The 26,056-nt window shown below is 62.0% G+C and overlaps 2 protein-coding genes across 29 annotated transcripts; both read right to left on the bottom strand.

Moving 5' to 3' along the window:
• Positions 1–331: 331 nt before the first annotated feature.
• Positions 332–17,675, bottom strand: LOC112544617 (E3 ubiquitin-protein ligase PHF7-like). 28 transcript variants are annotated; one of them, XM_089772073.1, is made up of 12 exons: positions 17,613–17,650; positions 17,019–17,188; positions 16,186–16,229; positions 15,002–15,093; positions 14,261–14,362; positions 13,441–13,565; positions 12,850–13,015; positions 8,346–8,459; positions 7,873–8,000; positions 6,753–6,941; positions 5,235–5,266; positions 431–636 (listed from the first exon to the last, which is right to left on the bottom strand). In XM_089772073.1, exons 3-12 carry the CDS (start codon positions 16,217–16,219, stop codon positions 548–550), a joined length of 1,071 nt encoding a protein of 356 aa, XP_089628199.1. In that variant the 5' UTR covers positions 16,220–16,229; positions 17,019–17,188; positions 17,613–17,650; the 3' UTR covers positions 431–547. The 28 variants fall into 28 exon arrangements, 25 of the variants coding, with proteins under 25 accessions (XP_089628206.1, XP_089628207.1, XP_089628197.1 ...); XM_089772072.1 differs by having other exon boundaries at positions 431–639; positions 17,613–17,648; XR_012897135.2 differs by lacking the exon at positions 17,613–17,650 and adding an exon at positions 11,157–11,263 and having other exon boundaries at positions 532–636; positions 17,019–17,177.
• Positions 17,676–20,250: 2,575 nt separating this feature from the next.
• LOC102463217 (C-C motif chemokine 3-like) lies at positions 20,251–22,179 on the bottom strand. The gene is made up of 3 exons (XM_006115864.5): positions 22,021–22,179; positions 21,609–21,723; positions 20,251–20,515 (listed from the first exon to the last, which is right to left on the bottom strand). The coding sequence occupies exons 1-3, from the start codon at positions 22,091–22,093 to the stop codon at positions 20,428–20,430; spliced, it is 276 nt and encodes a 91-aa protein (XP_006115926.1). The 5' UTR covers positions 22,094–22,179; the 3' UTR covers positions 20,251–20,427.
• Between the last annotated feature and the right edge of the window lie 3,877 nt (positions 22,180–26,056).

The raw sequence follows: 26,056 nt of genomic DNA on the forward strand, positions 1-26,056 counted from the left end.
TAGGAGGGGGCACAGGTTCTGGGTTGGGGGCTGGGGTGCAGGAGGGGGCACAGGCTCTGGGCTGGGGGTTGGGGTGTAGGAGGGGGCACAGGCTCTGGGCTTGGGGCTGGGGTGCAGGAGGGGGCACAGGCTCTGGGCTGGGGGCTGGGGTGCAGGAGGGGGCACAGGCTCTGGGCTGGGGGTTGGGGTGCAGGAGGGGACACAGGCTCTGGGTTGGGGTGCAGGAGGGGGCACAGGCTCTGGGCTGGGGGCTGGGGTGCAGGAGGGGGCACAGGCTCTGGGCTGGGGGCTGGGGTGCAGGAGGGGGCACAGGCTCTGGGCTGGGGGCTGGGGTGCAGGAGCCGGTACACCTTCAGTGACACACAAGACCCCAGCAGCGCAACCCCGGTTTAGACAGCCCTGAGCAGGGCACTATTGATAGACACCCCGGAGTAAAAGGATGCTGGGCTGTATTTTCCCATGGGGGGTGGTCTCTGCTGCTCTGCTCTACGGCGTCCTTGGGAGCTGCTCTGCCAGCCAGCTGCTGGTCTCCTCTCTGGGCGCTGGGCTAGCCCCTGGCTCTCGCAGGGCTGCGGCTCCGAAGAAGACCAGTGGCAGGGAAGCTCCGGGGGCCACAGCTCTTCCCAGCACCAGTGCCTGCTGTGACAGAGGAGAGTTGCTGTGAATCCCCCCCCACATTGCTTGCTTTCCCAGCGGGAGGCTGCGGGGGGCCGGGGGGGGGGGACTTGCTATTATCGGGCCTGTGTTTTCTCAGCTGAGCTCTGGCTTCCCTTGAGATTGTGACTCCGGCAGGGCTGGTGCCAGCTCACGCCCAAGTCCCTGTCTCCACTGCGCACTGACAAACACCTGGCAGCAGGCTAGTGTCCACGTGCAAACAGTTACTCAGCCTCTGCCCCCTGCTGCCTCTGTATCAGAGGCAGCAGCTGGGGGGAGCAGGCCGGAGCTGGTGCTTGTGGGGATCTGGCTTTAAGAAGGGCCACTACGGGCACTGGCTCCCGGGGAGCCACCTGGCCCCTCCCCCTGCGCTGCCGACTCTGATAAACAGCCAGTGGCGTGGGGGGAGCCACCCCCGTGCAGAAACGTGTAACTGCTGAAATGTTCGGTGATGGCACGTTTTCGTGAATAGCCCCGGAGCACTAGTGTGTTAACCTGGCACTTGAGTGATACGCGTGTGTCTAGCATCTAGTGTTCAGCTTGTGTTACACGTGTGCGCTGCCACACCCTCGCCCTCACTTCACACTCCTGTGTCCTAGAGAGCAAAGCAGCGCTCGAGTGGCTAGCCAGTCGCCTCGGTAACTACATCGCGAGTGGACACGCGGCTCTGCGACCGACGACGCGCCCTGCACAACAAACGGCCCCGCAGTACTGGACGGACCATGGGGGAACATCAAAGAGGATAAAAGACTTTGTGCCCCCCGCCCCCTCTCGGCTTGAGTCAAGATTCCTTGCATCAGCTGAGTTTGCAGCTCAGCGTGCATGAGCGGAGGGGAACAGAGCCCCCATGAAGAGGGAGCTGTATCTCTGTGCTGCTCAGAGTCCATGGGCCAGGTGTGTAGGCATATGCAAGAGATCCCCGGTTAGTCTGAATCAGCCTCAAAGGACATAGGGAGCTTGTTCATTGAGGGTTCTGTGCCCTTTTGAAACTTACGACTGTAGCTCATCTGTGTAAATCTGTCTGTGTGTATGTGGGTGTATTTGTGTAAATCTGTCTGTGTATGTGGGGGTATGTCTACACCAGCCCCATAGTTCGAACTAGGGTGGCTAATGTCGGCATTCGAAGTTGCAAATGAAGCCTGGGATTTAAATATCCCGGGCTTCATTTGCATCTTCCCGTGCGCCGCCATTTTTAAATGTCCCTGAGTCCGAACTCCGTGCCCGCGGCTACACGCGGCACGGAGTAGGTAGTTCGAATTAGGATCTCTAATTCGAATTACCGTTACTCCTCATGGAATGAGGTGTACCAGTAGTTCGAATTAGAGATCCTAATTAGAACTACCTACTCCGTGCCGCGTGTAGCCGCGGGCACGGAGTTCGGACTCAGGGACATTTAAAAATGGCGGCGCACGGAAAGATGCAAATGAAGCCCGGGATATTTAAATCCCGGGCTTCATTTGCAACTTCGAATGCCGACATTAGCCACCCTAGTTCGAACTATGGGGCTGGTGTAGACATACCCTGGGTGTATTTGTGTAAATCTGTCTGTGTGTACAGGCAGTCCCCAAGTTACGCGGATCCGACTTATGTCGGATCCGCAGTTACGCACGGGGCTTTTCTCGCCCCAGAGGATGGGAGCGGCGGGACGCCCAGCTGCGCCGCGGTCTGCCGCCCCCGTCCTCCGGGGCGAGAAAAGCTGCTTTGCTCCCTGTCTCCCTGGTCTACAGGGAGACGGGGAACAAAGCCTCGGAGCACGCCAGCAGTGGGACAGCTGCGGCGCGCCTGGACTGTCCCGCTGCCCACGTGCTCTGCGGCTTTGCTCCGCATCTCCCAGGTCAGCAGACCAGGGAGACGGAGCAAAGCCATGGAGGACTTGGGCGATCCCGCCACCCCCGTCTCCCTGGTCTGCGGGGGGGGGGTGTGCAGCTAGTGCCCCCCCCCCCAGCAGACAGGCTTTTCTTGCCTATCCCTGGGGTAGAGCAGCTGGGGGCTGCCGGGTTGGTCCCGCAGCGCCGCTCCGGACCAACCCGGCAGCACCCCAGCTGCTCTGCCCCAGGCGTCCTGATTCAGCCGCTGCTGGTCAGTTTCAGCAGTGGCTGAATCAGGACGCCTGAGGCAGAGCAGCTGGGGTGCTGCTGGGTTGCTCCAGTAGTGCCGAGGAGCCGCGCTACTGGAGCAACCCAGCAGCACCCCAGCTGCTCTGCCCCAGGCGTCCCCAAGTCAGCCGCTGCTGAAACTGACCAGCGGCTGACTACAGTAAGCCCGAGGCAGAGTTGCTCTGCCCCAGGCTTCCTGGAATCAGCCGCTGATCAGTTTCAGCAGCAGCTGACTTGGGGATGCCTGGGATTCTTAAGTTGAATCTGTATGTAAGTCAGAACTGGAGTCCAGATTCAGCCACTGTTGAAACTGATCAGTTTCAGCAGCGGCTAACGCCAGTTCCGACTTACATACAGATTCAACTTAAGAACAAACCTACAGTCCCTATCTTGTACGTAACCCGGGGACTACCTGTATCTATCTGTATCTCCTTTCACTGGTCAACAACTCTCTCGTTTCTTTTTCCTATTCACAAATCTGTAGAGCTGATTGCAGGCTTGGCTACAGGAATTGTCTTTGGTGTGAGATCTAAGATGCGATTGGCCTGGGACTGGCAGTAACCTGACCACTGCTGTGGTCCTTGGGGGAAGGGACCCTCTGTCCCAGGGGTGCTCTCCTCCGGGGGTAAGACAGCTCAGTGCACCCAAGGGGCGCGTCTGTGACTCCAGGGGGAGGCCGGTTTAGCACCGGAGGTGGTTACACTTGCTGGCTGGTTGGTGAAATCCACGTACAGACCTCACAGCCAATTTGGGGCTCGTGCCCTGGCTCCTGCTAGTCTGCCCTGCAGCAGGTGCCACCCCGGCAGTCACAGCAGCCCACGGAGCTGCAGCGCTCCCAGTTAACAGGTGTGCGGAGCACAGGGGCTTTCTAACCTTCGCTTTCAACAGGGCAATGGCAGCAGCATTTGCTCACCTGGGGCATCGGGAACCATTAGTTACCCTGGCTTCAAAGCACCGCCCACTCTCTCCAGCAGGTGCAGGCAAAACACAGCCCAGGTGCCCGCCAAGCAGCCGGATCTGACCCATGGGAGCCTCGGCCCGGCTCCCCGCACGCTGCTCAGAACAGCTCTCTGAACGCCACGAGCCCGGGGGAATGGGGGGATGCTTCACGCATGGCCCCACCCCCAGCATCATCTGGCAGCTCCCATTGGCCAGCTTCCAGCCAGTGGGAGCCACCTATTTGAAGGATAGGCAGAATGTGACATATCCCTCCCGCTCTCCCCCCCCCCAGCTCACAGTATTCAGAGCAGCCAGTGCCCCCCCCCCACTCCCCTCCGGCTGAGGAACCTGCTGGGCTAACCCTGTCAGTATGTCCCTCTGCAGCCTTCTCGGTGTGGAACCCACCACCATACGGTCTCTGTCCCCCTCTAGTGACCTGGCCACAAACAGCACCTTGGGCCCCCCGGTCTTGGGGTAACACAGCTGGGGCCTGTAACAAGAACAGCAGCTGCTCCTGCTCTGAGATGCCGAGTCTCCGGAGCAATCTACCAGAGATGCCCCTCCAAGGGGTCTCGTTCTGCGGGTCTCCTCCAGCTTCCCCGCTGTGGCCGCTGGTTTTAGCCCCCGGTTAAGGAGGCGTCCTCTGAGCAGGCCCAGCCCCGGTGTCTAACACCAGCCAGCAACCCACTAGAGTCAGTCTCCCAGCGCCGCTGTGACCCGTGGGGCTGGCCTAGGACGGTGGTGGGGGGAGAGGTTTGCAAACGCTCCCCAGCTTGGGCGGAGTTAAGCAGGTTCAGGGTACGTCTAGACTGCGAGGCTATTTCAGGAGGTATCCCACAATAGCTACATGTCCGCTATTTCAAAAAAAATTCAAAATAACGGACGCGCTATTTCGTTATCCCCGTAACCCTCCCTCCACGAGGAATAAGGGCTGTCTCGAAATAGCGCTCTATTTCAAAACTTGGCGCCGTGTAGACCGGCCACATTTCGAAATAGCTTATCTGGAAATAAACTCGAGGTCAGATACACAATTTAGCGCAAACTGGGAATCTTCTTTCGATTTAGGAGACGCCCCGAGGCACCAGGAGCCAGGCGTGGCCGTCAGTCCTGGCCCAGGGGGCTCAACACACTCTGGGCGGCGCGGAAGAGCCCCAGGCGGGGGAAGGGTCTGTACCGCCAGGGCCAGGGATGCCCCGGAGGCTGCACGTCCAGCAGACACTGGCACAAGCGGCCACTAGAGGGCGCCACCGTGTCGTTGCCTTGAACCCGCTGCCCAAAGGGCGCTGGCCTGAGCTCCATTTGCCCCCTCCCCCGCCCCCCGGACAGCAGGCGGGTCCCGGCGCCTGCGGCCTGGGCTGGTCGGGCCCCATCCAGCAGCAAGCGCCCAAACCGCCTGGCGTGCAGCAGGCTCCCTGCAGCGGCCCACGGTGCCCAGGACCTGTCTCTGCCTCACGCGGGGGCCACGCTGCTGCCTCCGCCCCGCCCCACCGCTACCAGCCTGCGGCATGGCTGCTCCCGGCCCCACCGAGTCCTCCCGGTTCTCACCCGTGCTGGCGGCGAGCGCTCCCGGGGCGTTTCTGTAACACACAAGGGCTGCCCGTTAGTGCCGGGGCAGCGAGGGCGGCTGAGCCCTGGGCCCCGTCAGCCCAGACGGGCTGGGACAGTTTGTATCGTGGGGGTGCTGGAGCCACTGAACCAAACAGCCTGGGGGGCTGATTTCCAGCTTGCCTGGGGTGCTGCTCTGCCCCTGCTGTGTCTGAGACCCCCTCCCCCTCGCTCTATCCCTTCACACCCCCTCCCAGGCCTCCCCAGCCCCTCCCCCCACCCCAAACAGCTGATCAGCAGGAGACTGGTAGGTGCTGAGCACCCCTGTTTTTTCTTAGTCGGTGCCTATGGTGCAAAGGAAACAGCTTCAAGCAGCGCCTCTAGTTCCAGCCCCCCCAGGTCCAGCCCCCCATCATGTCCAGCCTGACCCGTGTGAAAAGGGCGCCCGGAGGAGGTAACGCAGCCCTGGGACTGTGCCGCTTTAACCCACGGCTGGCAAAAGGCCAGCGAGCGGAGCCAGGCAGAAGCCCTGAGCTCCTATGAATCAGCATCCGGCCAGCTGGCATCCCAGCATGGTGCGAGATTAGCTAATGACTTTTTCAACTCACTGGCATGTGGGTTGGACAAGCCCAGGGGAACTAAAGGCCCTGTGTCTCCGGGGGAGATTTCCCGGCATTGCCATGCCATGTGCTTCTATGGGTCAGGATGCAAACTGAACTAAACTGACTGGGGCCACTTTTATTCCAGGTCAGTGTGAACACAGGGCCCCGCCCACTGTAACTAATCCACTTTCCGTTAACACCTTTACTGGATCCAGATTAATTTCCCCATGTAGACAAGACCCCAGATAGAAGCGAAGGAGCTGCCACCCAGACTTCAGCTCCGGTAAGGAGACCCTGCAAGTCCCACCTGGAAACCGACTTCTGGCCGGATAAAGGCAGAGGAGAGGGGACTGTGAGCACGGCAGCGCCGGGGGTTAGCCCAGGCTGGCTGCGCCCACTGCTGAGGCGGTCAGGATTTCCTTCAGCGACTAGTGATCCAGGGGCCCATTTCCAGACATATGCAAGAGCCCCCCCCCTCCGAAAATTGGCCTCTTCACACTGCACCAAGTCTGGGGCCCAGAACTCAGGGGACCCCAAATCACTTTGGAAGTTGAGGCAATAGCACCCAGGGACTAAAGCCCCCAGCTCTGGCCCCACACAGAGGCTGATGGGAACCTCCAATCTAGGGGGCATTCCACCTTGCCTTGCCTCTCACACCCTGGGGAACACGAGGCACCCCTGGGTGGGTGTCAGCTCCCATAGGGGATAAGGGAGCTGCAGGGGTAGTGGGGGTAACCCTGGGAGGAGACTGGAGCAGCCAGAGGGATGGGCAGAGAGCAACGCTGAGACCCCGGCAGGGACGCGGAGCACAGCAGCGAGGCCCTGGCGCGGAGCCGGGCAGCCCCGAGGCAGCGGGGGAGAGGAGAGGGCGGGAGGGGCGCGCCGCTATAAACCGCCCTGGGCAGGCCCCACAGACCTGGAGGCTGCCGGGCCAGGGCCAGGGTAGCGAAGGCTCATCACTTGCGGGGCCGGCAGAGTCTGGATCGCAGGGTGAGCGTGGAGGGGCCTGGTCTCCTGCCTCCGGCAGAGGCGCTGGCGCAGCACCGGGCTCTGCACGTGGCCGGGCTGGGAGCTGGACTCCCTGGGGCGGAGAGCTGGCGGGACGCTGGAACCAGAGGCAGTCGGGTCACTGTTGCCAATGGGCAGCCCCGGCAGAGCCCTGGCAGGACCAGCGCTGGCAGCAGAGACCCGGGGTCCCATCACCTGCAGGACAGGCCCTGGCGGTGCTAGCGGAGCCGGTGGGAGCTGTGCCCGTGACAGGCGGGCAGGTGTTTCTAACCGGGACCCATGGGCAGACAGCCAGCTGTGCGGTGCTCAGGGGCACATGCCGGCTCTGCACCCCTCCCTCCAGGAGCCCATGTCACTGATCCTTGGGATGCCCGGTGCCCACCCCTGGAAAGAGCCACCGTCGCCAGCCCTGAGCTCCCAACGAGCAACCCAGGGCCCAGCCCGTCCCGGGGGGTGGGGGGGAGAGACACGGGCGGTGGACCCTGGCTGGGGTAGCAGCACCAGGCTCTGCACGGGGAAGGGGGCCAGAGGGCTGCCCGGGAGACTCAGCCCAGGGAAGGGCGACTGTCCATTTAGGGCTCAGGTGTGGCCGGCCCCTCAAGACCATGGGGAGAGGGGGAGCAAGAACCCTTCGGCTCCCGTGGGCTGCTACCGAGGGGAGGTGCGATGACTCTGCCCCACCCCACACCAATCAGAGCCAGCCAACCGCGTGGGGAGCAGCCCCCAGCGCCCCTTACAGGAGCCAGAGCAAATTCCTGTCCTGCCCAGCCCAGGCAGGGGGCTCCGGGCACATCGGGGTGCAGACAGGGCCACCTTGGCCCACACATCAGGGATGGGACCCAGGGCCTCCCGCCTTGGCACTGTGGCGGTGGGGCTGCCCCAGCTCAGGGGCTGGTCCCTGCTCGCTGTGGGTCAGAGATCTACGCCTGGGGAGGATTGGGCCCGCAGGATCCCAGGGTGCCCCCCCATCGCCTGCCATGGGCGCTGGGCCAGGCGGGCCGGGTGCCTGCCTTCCCGGCGCTCCTTACCCGGCCCTGCGCTTGCTGGCCCCACGCAGTCCTCGCACTCCCACGTGCCCACGGCGCTCCCCAGCCCAGCGCAGCGGCGGTGGGTCCCCTGGGAGCCGCACGAGCTGCAGAGCAGCAGCTGCCACAGGCTGGCAAAGCAAACAGGTCAGTGCCGGCGCCTCCCGGCTCAGAGCAGAGCCAAGGTGGCATGGGGTGGGCCGGGCCCTAGGCTCCTAATGCCCTTGGGTGAGTGGCACTTAGGAGCCTAAATGCTTGCGAGGAAGTGGGCTACAGCCCTGCACCAATAGGATGGAGGCAGGAGAGCAGGCCAAAAGCCCCGTCTCCATTCACGCCGACGGAGCTATTCAGCAGGTCAGCCAATAGCCAGTCACCGCGTCTGAACTGGGCGGCCAATGGCCAGCAAGGGGCGGGGTCTAATCTGAAGCTGGCCCCACGCCCTTGCGCAGCATGGCCAGGACAAGGCTACCGCCTACCCGGCTTCTGCGGCTTGCTCCCGGCCGCCCTCGTGCAGGCACCGGCTGGCGTCGCAGCGGCTGTGTCTGTGGTACTGGTCGCTGAAGGCGCCCTCTTCCTCCCAGGCGGCGTCCCTGCGGGAGCAGCGGGGCAGAGGGAATTAGTGCTCCGCGAGCCCGAATCGCCAGCTCACGCCAGCGTCCCTGTATTCCAGCGAGCACGGCCAGCGACGAGCCGGGCGGAGAGGAGACCCTTCCAAGGCCGATGGGCTCTGGCCACATCTCACAGCTGCACCCGGCAACCCTCAAGCAAAGGGCTAGCGGCGCTGATTGCCCAGCTCCCTGGGAAGATGAGCCACGCAGGAGCTTGCAGCTCAGAGGGGTAGCACCAAGCCAAAGGCATCGTTGTGCGGCTTGGACGCTGGGATCGGGGTCTCTGGGCGTTCGAGAGATCCCCGGCTGGTCAGCCTCGGTCTGGCTCACTCGCTCCAAGCTGGTCAGCGGCTCTCGCCGATCACAGGCTGGGCTGCAAGTGTTGCCTTTGGCGCGAGACCGAAGGTGCAATTGGCCTGGGCGAGTCACCTGACTTGCTGGGGTCCCTGGTTAAGGGGCCCTCTATCCCAGAGAGCTGCTCACCTGGGTGGCACGGCAAGCCAGGGTACCCCGGCTGCCTGCGACTCGGACGTAAGGCCCTGACGGTGCCCAGAGAGCTGGTCCTTAGCCGGTGAAATGGGAGCACAGAACTCACAGCCGCTTGGGGGCTGGGCCCTGCCGGAGGGCGAGACTCACGCCCTTGTGCCGCCGTGGGGACTGTCACGGGGCCCTCGGCACGACCCCTACTCAACCGTCCACAGAGCCACGAGAACTACGAGGGCCACAAATCCGGCCTGTGGGGCCCTTCCCGCTGCTCAGCCCGCCTGCCCCTGCCAACCTCACGCTGGGCAGTGCCCCAGGCAAACGCCTCCAAGAGCCATCCTGGAGGTCCCGAGGCCGCTCGCTTTGCTACCAAAATAGACATGGGAATAGCCTCCCCTCCCCCGCCAGCTCTTCAAAAGCGCCCCAGCCCCAGACCTCAGCACACTGCGGAGCCCAACCCTCAGCCCCACGGACATGGGCTTCCCTGGGACCCGCCGGCAGAGCCAGGACCAGAAGCCAAGTCTTGAGAGGCCTGGGCAGGGCCCCACCTGCCCCCTGGCCCAGGGCCCTCTTAGCCCCTTTCCACACCTGGCTCAGCTGCCCTGGATCCCCTCGCTGTCAGTGGCATCTCTGCCGTCCGGGGGCCCTGGAGCGCCCGCGCCGTGCAACTCACAAAGCGCAGGCTGGGCAGCCTCCCGAGGCCTGTTCCAGGCCCGAGAGCAGGGGTCTCCAGCAATGAAGTCACTTTTCAATTTCAGTGCAATGAAAGGTCAACCTCCGACCCAAAGACCCTCCCCCACTTCCTTCCTGCCCCTTCCTCAAGGCCCTGCTCCTGCCCCACCCTTTCTCCAACCTCACCCTGCCCCACCCCTTCCCTGAGGCTTCACCCTTCTCCAAGGCCTCACCTGTCCCAGCCCCCTTCTTCCCCATCCTCACTCACTTTCTCCAGGCTGGGGTAGGCAGACTCCGGTCTTGGGCCTCTGTGGGAGGGGCTCTGGGGTGGGGGATTGGGATCCAGGAGGGGTTTCAGGGTGCAAGCTCTGGCAAGGAGTTTGGGTGCAGGGGGACCATGTCTGGGGCAGGAGGCTGGGTCCAGGAGGAGGTTCAGGGCTGGGACAGGGGTTCAGGAAGCAGGATCTGACTGGGCACCATTTAACTGAGACGCCTTCCGGGTGGTGAAGCAGTGGGGTTAAGACAGGCTTATGCCCTGGCCCTGCACCACCCCTGAAAGCAGCTGGCATGGACGGCAATGGCTCCATGGCACCATGTGCTGCCCCCCATCTACGGGCACTGAGCCCACAGCTCCTACTGCAGTTCCCCATCACTGATCCAGGGGAGCTGCAGGAGCGGTGTCTGCAGGCAAGGGCAGCATGTGGAGACCCCCTGTTCTGCCTCTCTCGGGGGCCGAAGGGACATGCCAGCCACCTCCAGGAGCAGCAGTTCCCACGGGGAGAATGGCTCCAGCCACGCCAGGCTGGGCGGTTTAGAACTCACTGCTCAGAGAATTACATGGAAGCGTGAGGGAGAATGAAACCATGAAATGCCCAGACCAGCCCAAAGCCAAAAACACCCACTTTGCCAACCGTAAAAGTAACAACCCCCCATGTGTGTTGGGTCAGGAGATGGGAGGGAAGGACAGTGTGTGTGTGTGTGTGTGTGTGACAGACACACACAGTGTGTGAGAGTGACACAGATTTGCACTGCCAAGCTCCCTCCAACCCCTCCTCCCTGTGTGGAGACAGGGTACAGGAGTGGGGGGAGGAGGGACACCCTGACATCAGCCCCCCCCCCATCCCACACCCTGCCCAGCGAGCAGGAGGCTCCCGGGGGGCAGCTCCAAGGCAGGGGCAGGAGCAGCAGGACAGTGGGGGGCAGGGCTAGCTTCCTGGCCAAATCAGTGGGGATCCCGTCAGAGGCTCCGAGATCTCCCGGTGGATCCCGCTCGACTGGCTGGTGGGCCCTGGGCTACAGGAACCCAGAGCTGGGAGCTCGAAGGAGGCCTGGAGCCCTCCCGCCGTCCCTGGTCACCCTGGGCTCCTTGCTTCTCACAGCTCGGTGTCTGGCGGGAGCACGGAGCCTCTGGGCCGGGGCAGCTCGCCCGGCGAGTCCCGGCCCCAGGCCCCAGCTGGTGGCTGAGCTGGCGCAGGGAGGGCGCCCAGCGGAGCGGCTCTTCCTGGAGGTTCAAAGGGGACCCACCTGTCGGGGATTTTGATGCCCATTCGAAACATCTCTGGCTGGAAGGCCCCCACGTCCCGGCACCGGGGGCACCGGAAATGGTACAAGGCAGCGCGGAGGGCCAGGCCCTGCAGCAGGGACACAAACGGGCAGCAGAGATCACGGCCCTGCGGGACAGAGGCACCATCGGGGCGGGGAGGCAGGGCTGGGAATCAGCCATTGACTAGCACGGGGCAAAACCAACCCACAAGTGCTGCTTGAGGCGGGGAGGGAGAAACTCCCCCGGACAGGAGCGCGGGTGGGGGGAGGTTTCCAGCCCGGGACTCGTGCTCCAGGGCAGTAAACGGGCTGCCGGAAGGGCAGAAAATGACCCTGGAAATCACCGTCCTAGTCAGGGACCAGCGCGGGGAGGGGAGCTGGCGGTAGGCAGGCTGCTGCTGGAAGCAAGGGGTGAGCCTGGGTCCCGAGTGACTCTGACCCCACCCTCGCTCTGGTCCTTTCTGGAATGAGGGGTTCTCCCCACCCCCGCTCCTGAACCTGGGGGGGCCCAGGGACCCCCGGGATGCATCGTGCTAGAACTGCTCCATGAATCCCTCCCCGGCCGCGTCTGCCCTGCAGCAGCCAGGGCCTGTCCCCAGCGCTCAGGGCCGGTAAGGAAGCATCCGCCAGTGACAGCCTGAGCCCCCGCAGCCAGGCCTTCCGAGGGGCCAGGTGCCCGCTCACACCTGTCCACTCCTATGCAGGGGGGTTCCCAGGCTACGGAATCAGATCTCAGCTTTGGCTGGATCCCAGCAAAGGAACCATTCCCCCAAAAGGTTGCTGGGAGGGTTACAGTTAGGGTGAGGGTGGGGGTGAGGGTGGGGGTTGGTGTGAGAGGGTGAGGGTTGGGGTGGGGGTGAGAGTTGTGGTTAGGGTGAGGGTTGGAGTGAGGGGATCAGGGTCAAGGTGAGGGTTGGAGAGGGGGTGGGGGTGAGAGGGTGAGGGCTGGGGTTGGGGTGGGGGTGAGAGTGAGGGTGGGGGTGAGGGCTGGGGTTGGGGTGGGGGTGAGAGTGAGGGGTGGCAGTGGGGGTGAAAGTGAGGGTGGGGGTGAGAGTGAGGGTGGGGGTGGCAGTGGGGGTGAGAGGGTGAGAGTTGGGGTTAAGGTGAGGGTTGGGGTTAGAGTGAGGGTGGGGGTGGCGATGGGGGTGGGGGTGAGGGTGAGAGGGTGAGGGTTGGGCTGGCAGTGGGGGTGGAGGTGAGAGTGAGGGTGGGGGTTGGGGTGAGGGTTGGGGTAAGAGGGTGGGGGTGGAGGGTGGGGTGAGAGTGAGGGTGGGGTTGAGGGTGGGGGTTGGGGTGAGAGTGAGGGTTGGGGTCGGGGTCGGGGTCGGGGTCGGGGCGGGGGCGGGGGTTAGTTCCTTGCCCAGCCAGACAGGAGATGGCTCTGCACTCCACACACTTTGGAACCAAAGGGCTGGACACCAGGGAAGGTTCCCGCCTGTCCGGGTGGCTGACCCCTGCAGTGAATTGTGGGGGGCTGTGGAATCCCCATCACCGCAGCGGGACAGACACCTGCAGGGATGAGCTGCTCGGGGCTTGGTCCTGCCGGGAGGGCAGGGGACTGGCCTGGCTGCCTCTCGATTCGGATGCTGGGGGCTCGGCCATTTCCTGGCATTGCCGGGGGGCAGGCGGGTGCTCTGGCTGGAGGTTTCCCGGGGGCGGGCGAGGGGGGTCGCACCTGGATGCAGCTGCGGTGGAACCAGGCGCGCTTGCAGGCCGGGCAGACCAGGGCGCTGTAGGAGGCCCTGCCCGGCATGGCCTCCAGGCACACCACGCAGACCGTCTCCGCCCGCCGCCGCCGCCGCCTCACGCGTTGCGCCGGCCGGTGCTTCCAGCAGAAGGACCTGGGCAGGGGCACGGCAGGAGGGCAGAGCCGATAGGCACCGCGGGCCCTACGGGACTGGGCCGGGGTGCCCGCTGCCCTGCCCCGGGGCGGGTGCAACATGCCTCCCCTGGAGCTCTCCCCGGCCGTCTGCCCCCAGTGCTGCGCAGGGAGTGGGCGAGAATCCCGTGGCGGGGGGGAAGAGGGGGGCTGCACCCGGATCCTTTGGGAAAGCGGAGAAACCCCAAAGGTTTTCCAGCCCTGCTCTCGGGGCCCCTCCCGGGCCTGATCCCGGCGTCTCTCGGGCCCTTGCTTTGCCCAATCTGGGCTCTGCCCCAAGGCCCCTGTGCCCCCCCCCCTGAGTGGGGGATCTGTCACGGGGCAGCAGGCCCCGCAAACACTGACCAGCCCTTCCGCCCCGGGAGGGCCCCGCAGCTTCCGACTCACTTAAACTCCCCGAAGAACTGGGAGATGCAGCCTCGCTCGGCGCCGCAGGGGAAGTGGAAGCTCCTGGAGCATTTCTTCCCCTGGCACACGACAGACGCCCCCCGGCAGCCGCACACGCAGCAGGCCTGGGAACAGCAGAGCAGCCTCGGGGTCGGGTCCGAGAACCCCCGTCCCGGGCTCCGCCCCCGCCACGCTCGGGACCCATGGGAGACACCAGGCCCCTCCCACCGGACACGCTGGGGATGCCGGTGCCGGGAACCAGGGCGGGAGGGGCTGGCTAAGCCGTGCGGGCCCGAGGGAGCCGGCGCGTCGGCTGGAGCCTTGGGGTGACGGCCTGGCCAAGCTGTGGGGGATCAGGAGACCTGCCCACCCCACGCTGGGACTTGGTCAGCTCGGCTTCTCCCCCCAGTGAACGGGGGGCCGACAGCGTTGGTGGGGGCCAGCGTCACACCAGCTCCGGGCTGGCGGGCGGGGTGGGAGCCCTGAGTCTGTGGGTCTGCACCTGCTTGTAGCCACCCCCCCCGCCCATGGGTCCTACCTCAGTCTCTGGGTCCGCGCCTGCTTGGAGCCCCCCCCCCCCCCACGTGTCCTACCTCAGTCTCTGGGTCCGCGCCTGCTTGGAGCCCCCCTGCAATCTGGCTAGCCCTCTCCCAGCTAACTCCAGCCCCCGCAACCATGGCCACCAGCCCGTTGCTCTTTGCTTGCCTGTGGTACCCCTTTGTTGGCACGCTCTGCCCGGGGCCCGTACCGCACCTAGCACAAGGGGCCCCTCTTGGCTAAACGCGCCAGGTGAGAGTCACGCCGCATGGCTTGGCCTCACCTTCTGGGCCGCCCGCTTCAGCGCCTGCCGGATGTCTGGATACAGGAACCCGTAAAACCCCTCCTCGTCCTGGCCCCGCTGGCGCAGCCCGCTGGCGTGGTACTGGGAAACGGGGGTGGGGCGCTGAGACGGGCTCCCGAACTCCTCGCTCGTCACCAGAAACTCCGCCTGGGCCTGAGAAACCTCCCCGGGCATGGCCACCCCCACCCAGCAGAGCGCCGGCGCGGGAAGCCTCAGCCGGGGCTGGGCAGAGCGGGCGTACTGGGGACACAGATGGCACAGCCGGGGCTGGATCTGTCCCCAGCAGGGGACTTCGAACACGGGGCACCCCCATCGGGCAGAGAAAGGCCTGGCCCCGGCCAGCGGCTGGAAGCTGAAAGTAGGCACCTTCAGGCGGGAAAAGATGCACCGTGGCGGGTGCCTGGCCACTGGACCAGCGTGCCAAGCGCGGGGACCCTCTGGCCCCGGGGACCACAAGCCTGGCTGAGCGCTAGCAGCTCTGCTCTGGGGCAGAGGCAGGAGCGCAGGGCAGCCTGGCGAGGTGAGGAACCAGCTGTCTGTGCCAGGGACGGAGGAGCCCTGCGCGGGGCCCAGAGGGGCCGGCTGATGCCACCAGCTGAAATCCTGGCTTTGGGGAGCTTTGCCCTGGCGTTGGGGGGCCAGGACTCGGGGCCGGGAGTCCCTGCGCAGGGCTCGACTGTCCCTCCACGGCAGCCGGCAGCCCTGGGCCGGGTCGCTCACCAGGCAGTTCTCGTGCACGCAGAGCTTCCCCCGCCGGCACTTCTGCCCGTAGGCGTCGGGGTCGGAGTCTGGCCGGCGGCAGAGCCCGCAGGCTGCAGGGGGAGACGTCACCAATCAGACAGGCCCTGGCGCAACCATCCTGGGGGGGCAGCCATGGTGGCAACAGCGACTCCCACTGCCAATGGGGGAGGGGCACTGGTGGGGCCCGGGGAGCCGGGCTGGCTGGGACGTAGGCAGAGTCGTAACTAGCTAAGACCGTCCTCGGCGCAGGCGGGGCGCTGACGTGGCGCGAGGCAGGAGCACAGACAGCGCAGGAGCTGACTTCCCTGCGCCCGAGGCAAGCGCCTCGCCCACCTCGCCCTTGTGACGGCCCTGGACATACGGTCTGGGGGGCCAGATGGAGTCGCACCGAGCATGGGAAGAGCCCCCCACCCCCCACCAGATCTGGGTCCTCTGCTCCAGCCAGCCCAGAGCCCCCCCCCCCACCAGATCTGGGTCCTCTGCTCCCACGCAGCCCAGAGCCCCCCCCCCCCACCAGATCTGGGTCCTTAGCTCCCAGCCCCAGCCCCCCCCCCCCCCCCCCCCCCCAGAGCTCCCCGCCCCCCCCCCCCCCCACCAGATCTGGGTCCTCTGCTCCCACCCAGCCCAGAGCTCCCCCCCCCCACCAGATCTGGGTCCTCTGCTCCCACCCAGCCCAGAGCCCCCCCCCCCACCAGATCTGGGTCCTTAGCTCCCAGCCAGCCCGGAGTCCCCCCCCCCCCACCAGATCTGGGTCCTCTGCTCCCACCCAGCCCAGAGCCCCCCCCCCCCACCAGATCTGGGTCCTCTGCTCCCACCCAGCCCAGAGCCCCCCCCCCACCAGATCTGGGTCCTCTGCTCCCACCCAGCCCAGAGCCCCCCCCCCCCACCAGATCTGGGTCACCTCTCTCTGGCCGGCCTGTGGGATCCAGACTCCACCAGTGCCCAGGGCCCTGCTGCAGAGGGACCAATCCGGCTCTTTTGTGACTCCCAGGCTGTGCCCTGTAACCTGCCTTCCCCTTGTTTGACCCTCCTGCCGGGCTCACTGCCCCCCTCCCCCGGGCTGTGCCTGCCCCTCCTCCCACATGCTCCCCGTTACAGCAGCTGCTCCCTCCCAGCCTGGGCCCAGCCAGCTCCCTGCCCACAGCTGGGACCTCTCCTCTCACCCTCCTCCTGCAGCACCAGGGTCCGGGGGCTCATTCCAGCAGCGCTGCAAAGGGCAAGGAGGGTCCGTCAGCTCCTGGGGCTGTGCCTGCCCTAGCTGGGTTCCTAGGGCTACTCTGGCGAGCCAGCTCATCCCAGCTTCAAGGGGCAGGTTGGGAGCTGGGGCGGCCAGTGCCTGCATCAGTGTCCATGGGCTAATCCACTAACCCCTATCTTCCCCACATCCTCCTCCCACCCTGTGCTTGTTCTGACAGCACCTTCTCCAGAGCAGGGCCGTCTCCTGGCTCGTTTGCACAGCACCTAGCATGGCAGGGCCCGAGCCGGGTCAGCAGCTCCCAGGCTCCCCAGCAATCAGAACAACAGAAATGTTCTGGTTGGCCCATAGTGAGGAACTTTCCCCCTGTAGCGGAGGCCACGTCCCCCAGGCCTGGCGCCCTGTCCCCCTCTAGGCCTGCCAGAGGTTGACTGGCCTGCTACAGCCATTCCCCATCCTTTAGCGAGGGCAGCAGAGGCCCACTTAATGTGGTTGAGTCCCGGGTGGCTGATGGGAACTCACCAACCCACCCAGCTGTGCTGGTCCGAGACGAGGACGGCTTTAGGCACAGTCATGCACCCCCACCCCTTTCCTGCACATTCTCCTCTCTGAGCCAGAGTCCTGCTCTGCTACAGACTTCCCATGTGACCTCGGTCAAGTCACTTAGTCTTTCTGAGCTTCGGTTCCCAGCCTGCCCAATGGGGATTTCAGCTGACAGCGTGTGAGGTGCTCACACAGCATGGAGAGAAAGGCCAGATAAACCCCTCCCATGCGCGGAGCTGACCGGGGCTGTGACCTTACTGGAGCAGCAGAGCCTCACTTCAGACTGCGCTGGGTCTGCCTTCACTCTCCCCTTGGGAGCTGCTCCATGCTGCCTGGTGGTGGCGTGCCATCACATGATGCGCGGGACACGGCCACACAGCTGCGGCTTTGCATTCCTCGTGGGACGGGGGCCCAGACCCCCTCTTCACCTAGCAAACAAGCAAGAGCTGAAAACGTCACAGCCCAGTTCGGGGCTGACAAAGCTGCCTGGCTTCTGCCGGGTTCTGAGTCAAAGGCCACACAGCGGAGAGCCGAGGCCACATGCTGCAGAGCCCACAAGGCAGAGCGGTGACACCAGCCTTGCAAGCGGTCCCTGGCTCTGTGGCTGGGACGCCCGGGCCAGGGAAAAGCTCCTGCCGAGACCCCTTTGGGACTTTTTCTCACAGGCACCCGGGGAGCCACCGCACCAAACGGCAAAGCCTGCCTGTGATGGAAACTGCTCCAAGGCAGGGCCCCGAGCGTGGACCGAACCCAAGCAGCCGTGGCTCTCAGGGCTGGGCCGCCGCTTGGCCCCCCTGTCGCACGTTCCAGGCCTGGCACGGGGTGCAGAATGGCGCATCCCTGTGCACTCACCTGCTGCCACCGGGAGCCTGATCTTGTGCAGGTCAAGCCTGTTGCCACGTGCGACGCCATGGCAACCAGGTAACTAGGTAACCATTGACGGGTCACCTGTGACCTAGGCAGGGCTCCAGGCTCAGAGCACCCCCTGCTGGAGGGAGCAGAGCTACTCGGCTGTGTGGCCTGGCCCTGGCCTGGAGCAGTGAGGGTTTGCCACGGCGGGGGTCAGTGCTTTTGGAGCCAGGCCATCCAGCGCGGTGCAGCCAGAGTTGACAGATCCCTCCCTGGGTGTGATGGACCGGGCTGTGTCTGGGCACAGCTGAGGGCGTCCACTCAAGGCGAATTGCTCAAATCCGGGGCTCCTTACAGCCCCCAGACTGGTGACCTCTCCAAACAGGCCACAAACCAGTCCCACAGAGCGCTTCAGCTGCCTGCCTGAAGCCTCACGAGCAAAACCCCTCCGACACCCCAGCAATATCCGTGCCCCAGATGGCCCCGGGCCTCATACACAGGTGGGGGGTCCTAGCACCCAATCCCACCTACCCCGAACAAGTTCTGTCCGGTTCCAAGAAACCAGCCACAGATCCCTGGTCAATTTACCCTCTGGACCTTACCCACAAATCACGCTGGGCCAATCCTTTAGAATCTAAAACTAAAGGTTTATTATCACAAGAAAGAAAAGCATGAGAGTAAGGTTGTTAAAGAATAGTACGTTACATGCACCGAATCTCCCAGTCCTCGATGCAGGCTCTAGCAGAGATGTTACAGCTGCTGGTTTAAAAGTTCTTGTTGCACATCCTAGGGTCGGGATGGGTTCACAGGTCTTCCGGGCTCTTCGATCCCTGCACTGCTGCCTCTGGGATGAAGTGCTGAGCTGAGAACAAAATGGCATCGACCACATGGCCTATTTATATTTATTCCTGGCCTCTTCTGGTATGCAGCAGGTCACCTGGTCCTCAGCCTCTCTCTGCTGGCTGCTCTTAGGTGTCCGCCCTCATGCTTTAGGTGTGTCCTTGGCCCATTGAGTGCCATTGTCCCACAGGGCCTCGCTAATTAGCATGCCCACAGGCCCGGGTTCTGCCCAATGCTCAGCCACATGCAGAGAAGTATTCAGTATCCACACAGACTACAGATTCCTAACTACACACACAGACATTATACACTCACATAAATAGCTTACATAGGATTATCAGATAATAAGCTTCTATTCAGCACCCCACATGGCCCCCTTTTATACCATTGTTGGGGCCAATACCCCCCTATGGGTACAGCCATGATCTGGCTGCTTCCCTCAAATTCCAGTAACATGACACTGGGATACTGTCACTAACGTCAGTGGAGTGACCAGGTCTGGTGGAACGAGGTGTACCGGTAGTTCGGAATAGGAAGCCTAATCCGAACTATCTAGTTCGTGCCGCGTGTAGCCACGAGCATGGAGTCCGAACTAGCGGACATTTAAAAATGGCGGCGCCCGGCAATATGCAAATGAAGCCCGGGAAATTCAAATCCCAGGCTTCATTTGCAACTCCGGTTGCCTACATTAACCACCCTAGTTCGAACTAGGGTGGTAGTGTAGACATACCCGTAGAGAGCAACACACTGTGATATACTAGGTGGGGTCACCCAGGTACCAGCGGCAGGCCCTTCATCAAACCCACCCATCGGCCATCCTTCCAGGACCTGGACTAGAACCTGCCAAGGCAGAGTCCTCTCTGGGGAGTTACAGAGCAGTTAATGACGTACAGGGACATGCCAATGGCTGGCAGCCAGATGCTGCATCACCCCCTCGGAACAGCCCTGTAGGCCAGGCAAGGTGTCCGGAGAAGGGCAGGTGGAAATATGGACACAGCAGCCACCTAGAAACCACCCAGCCGGGGTTCCAGCTCGGTGGGCAATCCTCCTGCTGGTTCTCAGCTGGGGGCCTTAGTTTCAGCAGGTGAACAGGAATCAGGCCTCACCGCACCCAGCTTCCCCCTGCTCTCAGAAACAGAACTTGGTTTTCAGCCTTATCCCTCCAGCTTCCAGCTGTCACCGTCTGGGGCTGGATTATTTCAACTGGGCATTGAGCTAGCCGGAAACATGGACCCATAGAATCCTGGAAGTAGAAGGGCCAGTCCCCTGGCCTCTCGGCAGGACCAAGCACTGTCTAGACCATCCCTGCATGTGTCTGTCCAACCTGCTCTTCAATGTCTCCAAAGATGGAGATTCCACAACCCCCCTGACAATTTATTCTAATGTTTAACCCCCTGGACAGGCAGGAAGTTTTTTGTGTCCAACCTAACCCTCCCTGGCTGCAGTTTAAGCCCATTGCTTCTTGTCCTGTCCTCAGAGGCCAAGGAGAACAAGTTTTCTCCTTCTTCCTTGTAACACCTTTTCAGATACTTGAAAGCTGCTCTCATGTCCCCCCTTAGTCTTCTCTTTTCCAGTCTAAACAAACCCAGTTCTTTCAGTCTTCCCTCCTAGCTCATGTTCTCTAGACCTTTCATCATTTGTGTTGCTGGGACCCTCATCTCCCCAGGTCAGGGGCCCGTCCTGCGCAAGCCTCAGAGCGGCAGCCCAAAGCATTCACAGATGCAAAGGCCCAGACACTGTTGTTAACATGTCACATTTTAGTTCCTTGAACCCTGAATCTTCATTAACAGGCCCAACCAAATCATTTCATTGCATATTTTATTTGTTTTTTTAATCCAAAGTTGATATTGATTTAACTTAAATGCAAATAATTTAAATACAATAAGGTGTTGTTGCTGTCAAAAAGTAAACATCACCAATAATATATAAAATACACGTGGCCTCCGATGGCTTCTGAGGCAGTCGCCATCGGGGCTTGTCAGTTTTGTTTCACATGCTTGATGAGCTCCTGGACCCAGGTTGCGGTGGGGTTCGAACAGACTTCCCGGCCTTTTTTAGTGGTAAAGCTGCAGAGATAAAAGCTCAGTTCAGCATCGCCACAGGGAGCAGACGGAAAATCGACCCCCTGGGACACCGGAGTGGGAGAGGGCGTGGTGAGGACCAGGGGGGTTCTGCGCTGTACAACAACTGCGGTCTGTGAGCCAATCAGAGCTCTTCTTTTCTGAAGGTGAAACTTTTTCTGAACGCTACTGGGGAGAAGCTGATCTGTGATTCGCTGTAGCACATTTCAGGCCTATCCTCTAAGCCAATCAGAATGCAGCAGGCCAACCATGTTACAACAAGCACCTGTCACTCCGCAGTAGCTCCACCCCCTCAGACCCAGGACTGAACCTGCCTCAGACCTTGCAGTCAGATCTTGGGGACAAAGTCCCACAGTCCCTGGATTAGCATCTCCAGTGTCGATACCCCTGGGCCTATGGTCCCTGCATGAAAGTGACAGTGCTGACGGGTCCCATCCAGCAGCCCACCCCCACAGTTCTACGTTCTACCTAGGAGACACCCTCCTCACTCTGGTCCCATCAGCCACTCCCCGGCCCCGGGCAGCTCCCTTCTGCCGAACCATGTCTCCACGTGGCCATGCAGCCAGCACCAGTGGTCACCATCCTCTAAAGCAGAGCACGTCCTTAACCTGGCTGGCCTGAGGGGAACAACCCTCTTTCCTCCTCCGTTCTCCTCCCCTCCCTTGTGAAGCTCCCCGGTGGGGACGCCAGGTGGCACGGTCAGGGTAGGTCCCCAGCAGGGCAGCCCAGCTGTGACTCTGCCCCGGCTTTCTTGCTGTCTTGGGAGGCCCTGCTTCCTGCTCAGAGTCGGCTGTGCACCACGGCCTCTGCTGAGCTGCTGGCTCGGCCAGCCCTCGGTGCAACATCCCTGAGCAAGTGCTCAGGCATGAACCTTTGTCCCTGCCCTCTGGAGCAACCGCTGGAGGCCTCTAAACGAACGGCAGCCCAGGCTGCGGGGGAATGTGCAGGAGTCTGGGATCATTGTCTCTGGCAGGCTTGTGCTAAGGGGTTTCCAAGAGCCCTGCATTCCCTCCATCCAGTCACCCTTCTGGGCTGGCTCTCTGCATGAACAGAGGGTCCAGCTGATACTCATACTCACATCACTGCCGGCATGGAGCACTTGCTACTGGTGTGCCGATACTTCACCACCAGGGCCCGCGGGATAGGCTTGGCCACGTAGTTGAAGCAGCAGGAGGTTGGGGTGTTGACACCGTCTGGAAGGAAAGAAGGGACGTGAGTGGCCTTTCTCGCTGGCCTCTCCCGCAGGGTTTGCTACCTCTCAGCTCCACCCTGCCCTGCCCCGGCTCTGGGGCAGCTCAGAGCACAGGGGTTCTCCAGCAAGAGCAAGAGAAGTGTAGGGCTGTTTCCTGGGCTCCCTCCCAGCCAGGCTGGGTCGCTCCAAGCCACAGTGTCTGAACGGGGTGTGCGTCGGTCTCCACCGCCCAACACAAAACCCAGGAAAAGTGAGAGCTGGGAGTGCAGCAGGAAAAGAGAAGAGAAACGGGACGTACCAAGCTGGCAGTATGCCTGGGAGCAGAGGGCAGCGATGAAGAGAACAGCAAAGGCAGCCACACAAGCCTTCATGTTTCTGCCGGGAGGGGATGCGCGCAGCAGCAGGACGAGAGCTGGAAGGCTTGCAAGTGCTCCTCGGTGGATACTGAGCCCCCGGGCATCGCGCTGTCTTTATACAGGAGCGTTGCAGGGAAGCGGATGTGCTGTACCAAGCAGATGATGACATGGAGACCCACATTTTGCTGAGTTGAGAAATCAAAGAGGAAGTTGAAATCTAGAATGACTCTCAAATTCCATTGCGGTGCTTAGCAGGTCAGCAAACCTCCTGGGAAGGTTCCAACCCTCTCCTCCAAAGAGCTTCCCACTCCTCTTGACTTGGTCTCATTGCAAATGTTAGAAAGCATCCTTCCCCTTCATTAGCCAGGTCACTTATGAAGCTGTCAAATGGCAGGGCTATCAGCAGGACTGGAAATGTTTCGGTTTCTCTGAAGATTTCCAAGTTTTGATTAAAATCCCAAATCTCTGAATTTGTTGGCAAGGGGGAGAAGGAACAAAAGCCATTTCCCCAAATGGAGCAGCTCACTCAGCTGTCAGACACTTCCCAGAGCTCTAAAAGGGGAGGGGAGGGCGCCGCCCTGCAGGGCAGCAGAGATCACAAAACACTGAGCACAGCCAGCAGGGCAGGCCTGGTGGGACACTGACAGAAGCCAGCTCTCTTGACACAACAAACAGCAGAGTCCACACTGCTCTTTGTTTATAATAAAGGGAGGGGAAAAGACAAAAGTTGCTTGTAAGGGTGGAAGATTTTTGTTGGCAAACCTGGGTGTTTTCCCCAACAAGTCTCATTGCAGTGTGAAGGCTTCTGTTGTTTGGGTGCCAAAATGCAGTTTTTGGTGGGTGTGATTGTACAGTCCCTAGCATAATGGGTTCTGGGCCTGGACGCCCAGCCCGTTTATCAATACAAATAATAATGAACACTAATGGGTTCTTTCCATTGTCCTCACCCCCAGTAACAAAGGTCCCATCACCAGCTCTGGCCTTGTGGCACACGACTGCTTTCAGTCCAGACGGCGGAGGGGTAACCTGCTCTGGGGCCAGGCCGGTCCCTCTCACCGCTGCGCTGGCTTGCAGGGGTTAGCAAGAAGGGGTTAAGTCACGAATCTTTGTAAAACTCCTGGTCAGAGAGCAATACGGCGCGTGAAGCACCTCCACCAGGCCCGAAAAGGCCTCATATTCCAAGCCATTTGCTTCAGGCGGGCGGGTGGCATCACTGAGACAGGCTGTGTGTGATGGAGGCTGAGTTCTGAGCTGGGAAATGCCTGTGCTAATAAAATGACACCGGCTGCAGGACTGGGGGGGGGTACAGAGCTGGTTCCTCAGCTGAGCTTTACATGCGGCTGAATTTGATTGTAAGAACGGCCGGACGGGGTCAGCCCAAAGGTCCATCCTGCCCAGTGTCCTGTCTGCCCACAGTGGCCATTGCCAGATGCCCCAGAGGGAGGGAACACAACAGGTAACCCTCGCGTGATCCCTCCTCTGTCACCCACCTCCAGAGAAACAGAGGCAAGGGACACTATCCCTACCCAGCCTGGCTAAGAGCCATTGATGGACCTAACCTCCATGAATCTATCTAGCTCTTTTTTGAACCCTGTTAAAGTCCTGACCTTCACCGCATCCTCTGGCAAGGAGTTCCACAGGTTGACTGTGTTCTGAGTGAAGATAAACTTCCTTTTGTTTGTTTTAAACCTCCTGCCTATTAATTTCATTTGGTGACCTCTGGTTCTTATATTGTGGGACTATGTAAATAACTTTTCCTTATTCACTTTCTCCACACCAGTCATGATTTTCTAGACCTCTCTCCTATCCCTCCTCAGTCTCCTCTTTTCTAAGCAGTAAAGTCCAAGTCTTCTTAATCTCTCTTCACATGGGACCTGTTCCAAACCCCTCACCATTTGTGTTGCCCTTTTCTGATGCTGCTGGAGTCAGATAGCTGAGATTGGCCTTAGAATCAGTGAATTCTTGGAAGGCTAAAACCATCGCTGAGTTGCTGAGCGGTTTCTCCTGACCTCACAACTTCCTCTGTGTGCAGCCAAACAGGCCCGGGAATCGCAGGCCAGACACGGGCTCTCGGCTCAGCAAAGCTCCCCAGCTTTCCCAATACCTCTCCTGTGCTCGTGGCCTGTCAGCGCTGCAGGCAGGGGGCAGGTGCCATGAGCTGCAGCCGCTGGGAAGGGGAGAAGCTGCTGCCGCCTGCTCTTGCCCCATTTTCAGGGCTCCCGTGGCTCTCCCCAGAGCCAGCTTCGTGCGCTTGCACTGGAGCGGGAAGTGGCCAGGCAGCGAGAGCAGAGTGAGCGCTGTCTCACCAGCCGCTGGGATGCTCGTGGCTGCGACCCGGGCAGGAAACCGGAGTGGCCGGGCAGGGTGGGGCACAGGGGCTCCCCCAAGGATGGAGGGGGAGGGTGGGCAGGCGGGTGGGGAGTGATGGGCAGGGGTCTTGCCCTCTTCTCCCTCCACGGTCGACGTGCTTTGGGGTCTCCTGAGCGAGGCACTTCCCATAGCACGCGACCCAGCCAGGGCCCCTGCCAGAACCAGCAAAGGCGGCGACTCTCCTCCTCTCCACGGCCCACGTCTCCCCCATCCAAGACCCACCCCGCCAAGGGCAGCCCCGGGAGCAGGCTGTGGTGCCCAGATCCATTCCCGGTGGGCCGGACAGGGCCGTGCGAGAGCCCGTTCAGGGGGGAATCTTGAGTAGCCGGCAGGAGGCCGCTGGTTGTGAAGATGGAACAGGGGAAAGGGTAGTGAGGTGGCCAGCAGGGGCCTAATCCCCTAACCACTAGGCAGCACTACCAGCGATCCTGGCCCAGCAAGAGGCCTCTGCTCTCTGGCACGGCTGCAGAGAGCAGTCAGGGGAGCTGGAGCTGGAGGGGCACAAGACACGCAACGGCTAATGCTGCCAGGGGTGCTGCAGTCTGCATGGACCCCCTTTAACCCCACTGAGATGATGTGACTCAGGCTCCCTCAATCGGTGACCGTTTCCAGTTATGTGGGGTAGGGCACCCGGCCTTGTCCCGTGCTGAGTCCAGCACTCCGGCAGAGCGACCCAGGCACCCCCCGCTGCCCCAGGGGCGTGAGCCCCCTCCCCCAGACAGCGTGGGCACCCCAAGGCACCGCAGGGCTGCCGATCACTGCTGCAGGGACAGGTCTCTGGCTGCTCCCTACGAGGGCCGAGCGTTGGAGGCCACCGTTCCCCAGGCCCCCTTGCCCCAGGGGCGCTCGATCTTGGAATAAAGACCAGAGACGGATACACACCCAGGGGCAGCGCAAGGCAACTCAGAGACAATGTTGACCAGCAGGACAGGCTGTGGTCTCTACACGCCACCTTCACACGCAAAAGGAGCCGGGAGTGGAAAGTATTTGGCCTTCCAAAGAGCTGTTGCAGGGGTGACTTGTGCGTGGCCTGGAAGCACCTACACTTGCTGCTGATTCCCGACAGCTCTTTAGACTAAAGGCAGATCAAGGGCCAGAGTCTGGAGGCTGAGGTTAGAAAACGTCCTTAGAAAGCTAGAAAAGGGGACTCAAACTCAGGCTGGTACCAGCGCAGGGACTTATCCCGGGGAGCAGCTTCCCTGGGAGCATGGCAAGCTCTTCCCCCTGGGCAGGGTTAAATCAAGAAGGGAAGCTTTTCTAGCCGGGGGCTCTGGTGCAACACACCCCTCCTGGGCTCCGCGCAGGAACGGGAGGCGAAAGTCCCGGGCCTGAGCTCCAACTCAGGGGTCCTCAAAACCGTTCTCCAGGTGACCAGCGTTCACGCAGCAAGCCGCTGAGTTCAACCTCGCCCCCCCCCCCCCCCGGACATTACAACCGCATTTTCCTACTTAACACTATTTCGAACGCCGCGGGCGGAACCCTCGTCTCGCCACGCTGGAATCACGACTCCCGCACATGTGACTGAATTATTGCTGGACGCAGCAAAGCTTTTCAACAGCGACGGCTCCATCCTGGGGGTGAGAAGAAACTTCGCCGCTGGCGCCTTTC

Source organism: Pelodiscus sinensis, chromosome 21, assembly GCF_052426305.1.
Source record: "Pelodiscus sinensis isolate ZL-2025 chromosome 21, ASM5242630v1, whole genome shotgun sequence".
Lineage (NCBI taxonomy): Eukaryota > Metazoa > Chordata > Testudines > Trionychidae > Pelodiscus > Pelodiscus sinensis.

Coding starts and splice junctions, on each gene's coding strand:
- LOC112544617 (XM_089772063.1), bottom strand. CDS start 16,219: ATGAGCCCCCGGACCCTGGTGCTGCAGGAGGAGG. Junction 15,094..16,185: donor CCTGGTGCTGCAGGAGGAGG/GTGAGAGGAGAG, acceptor CTCCCCCTGCAG/CCTGCGGGCTCTGCCGCCGG. Junction 8,460..12,849: donor TCCACCGCAGCTGCATCCAG/GTGCGACCCCCC, acceptor CTGCTCCCGCAG/GGACGCCGCCTGGGAGGAAG.
- LOC102463217 (XM_006115864.5), bottom strand. CDS start 22,093: ATGAAGGCTTGTGTGGCTGCCTTTGCTGTTCTCTTCATCGCTGCCCTC. Junction 21,724..22,020: donor CCAGGCATACTGCCAGCTTG/GTACGTCCCGTT, acceptor CTTTCCTTCCAG/ACGGTGTCAACACCCCAACC. Junction 20,516..21,608: donor TGCTCCATGCCGGCAGTGAT/GTGAGTATGAGT, acceptor TTATCTCTGCAG/CTTTACCACTAAAAAAGGCC.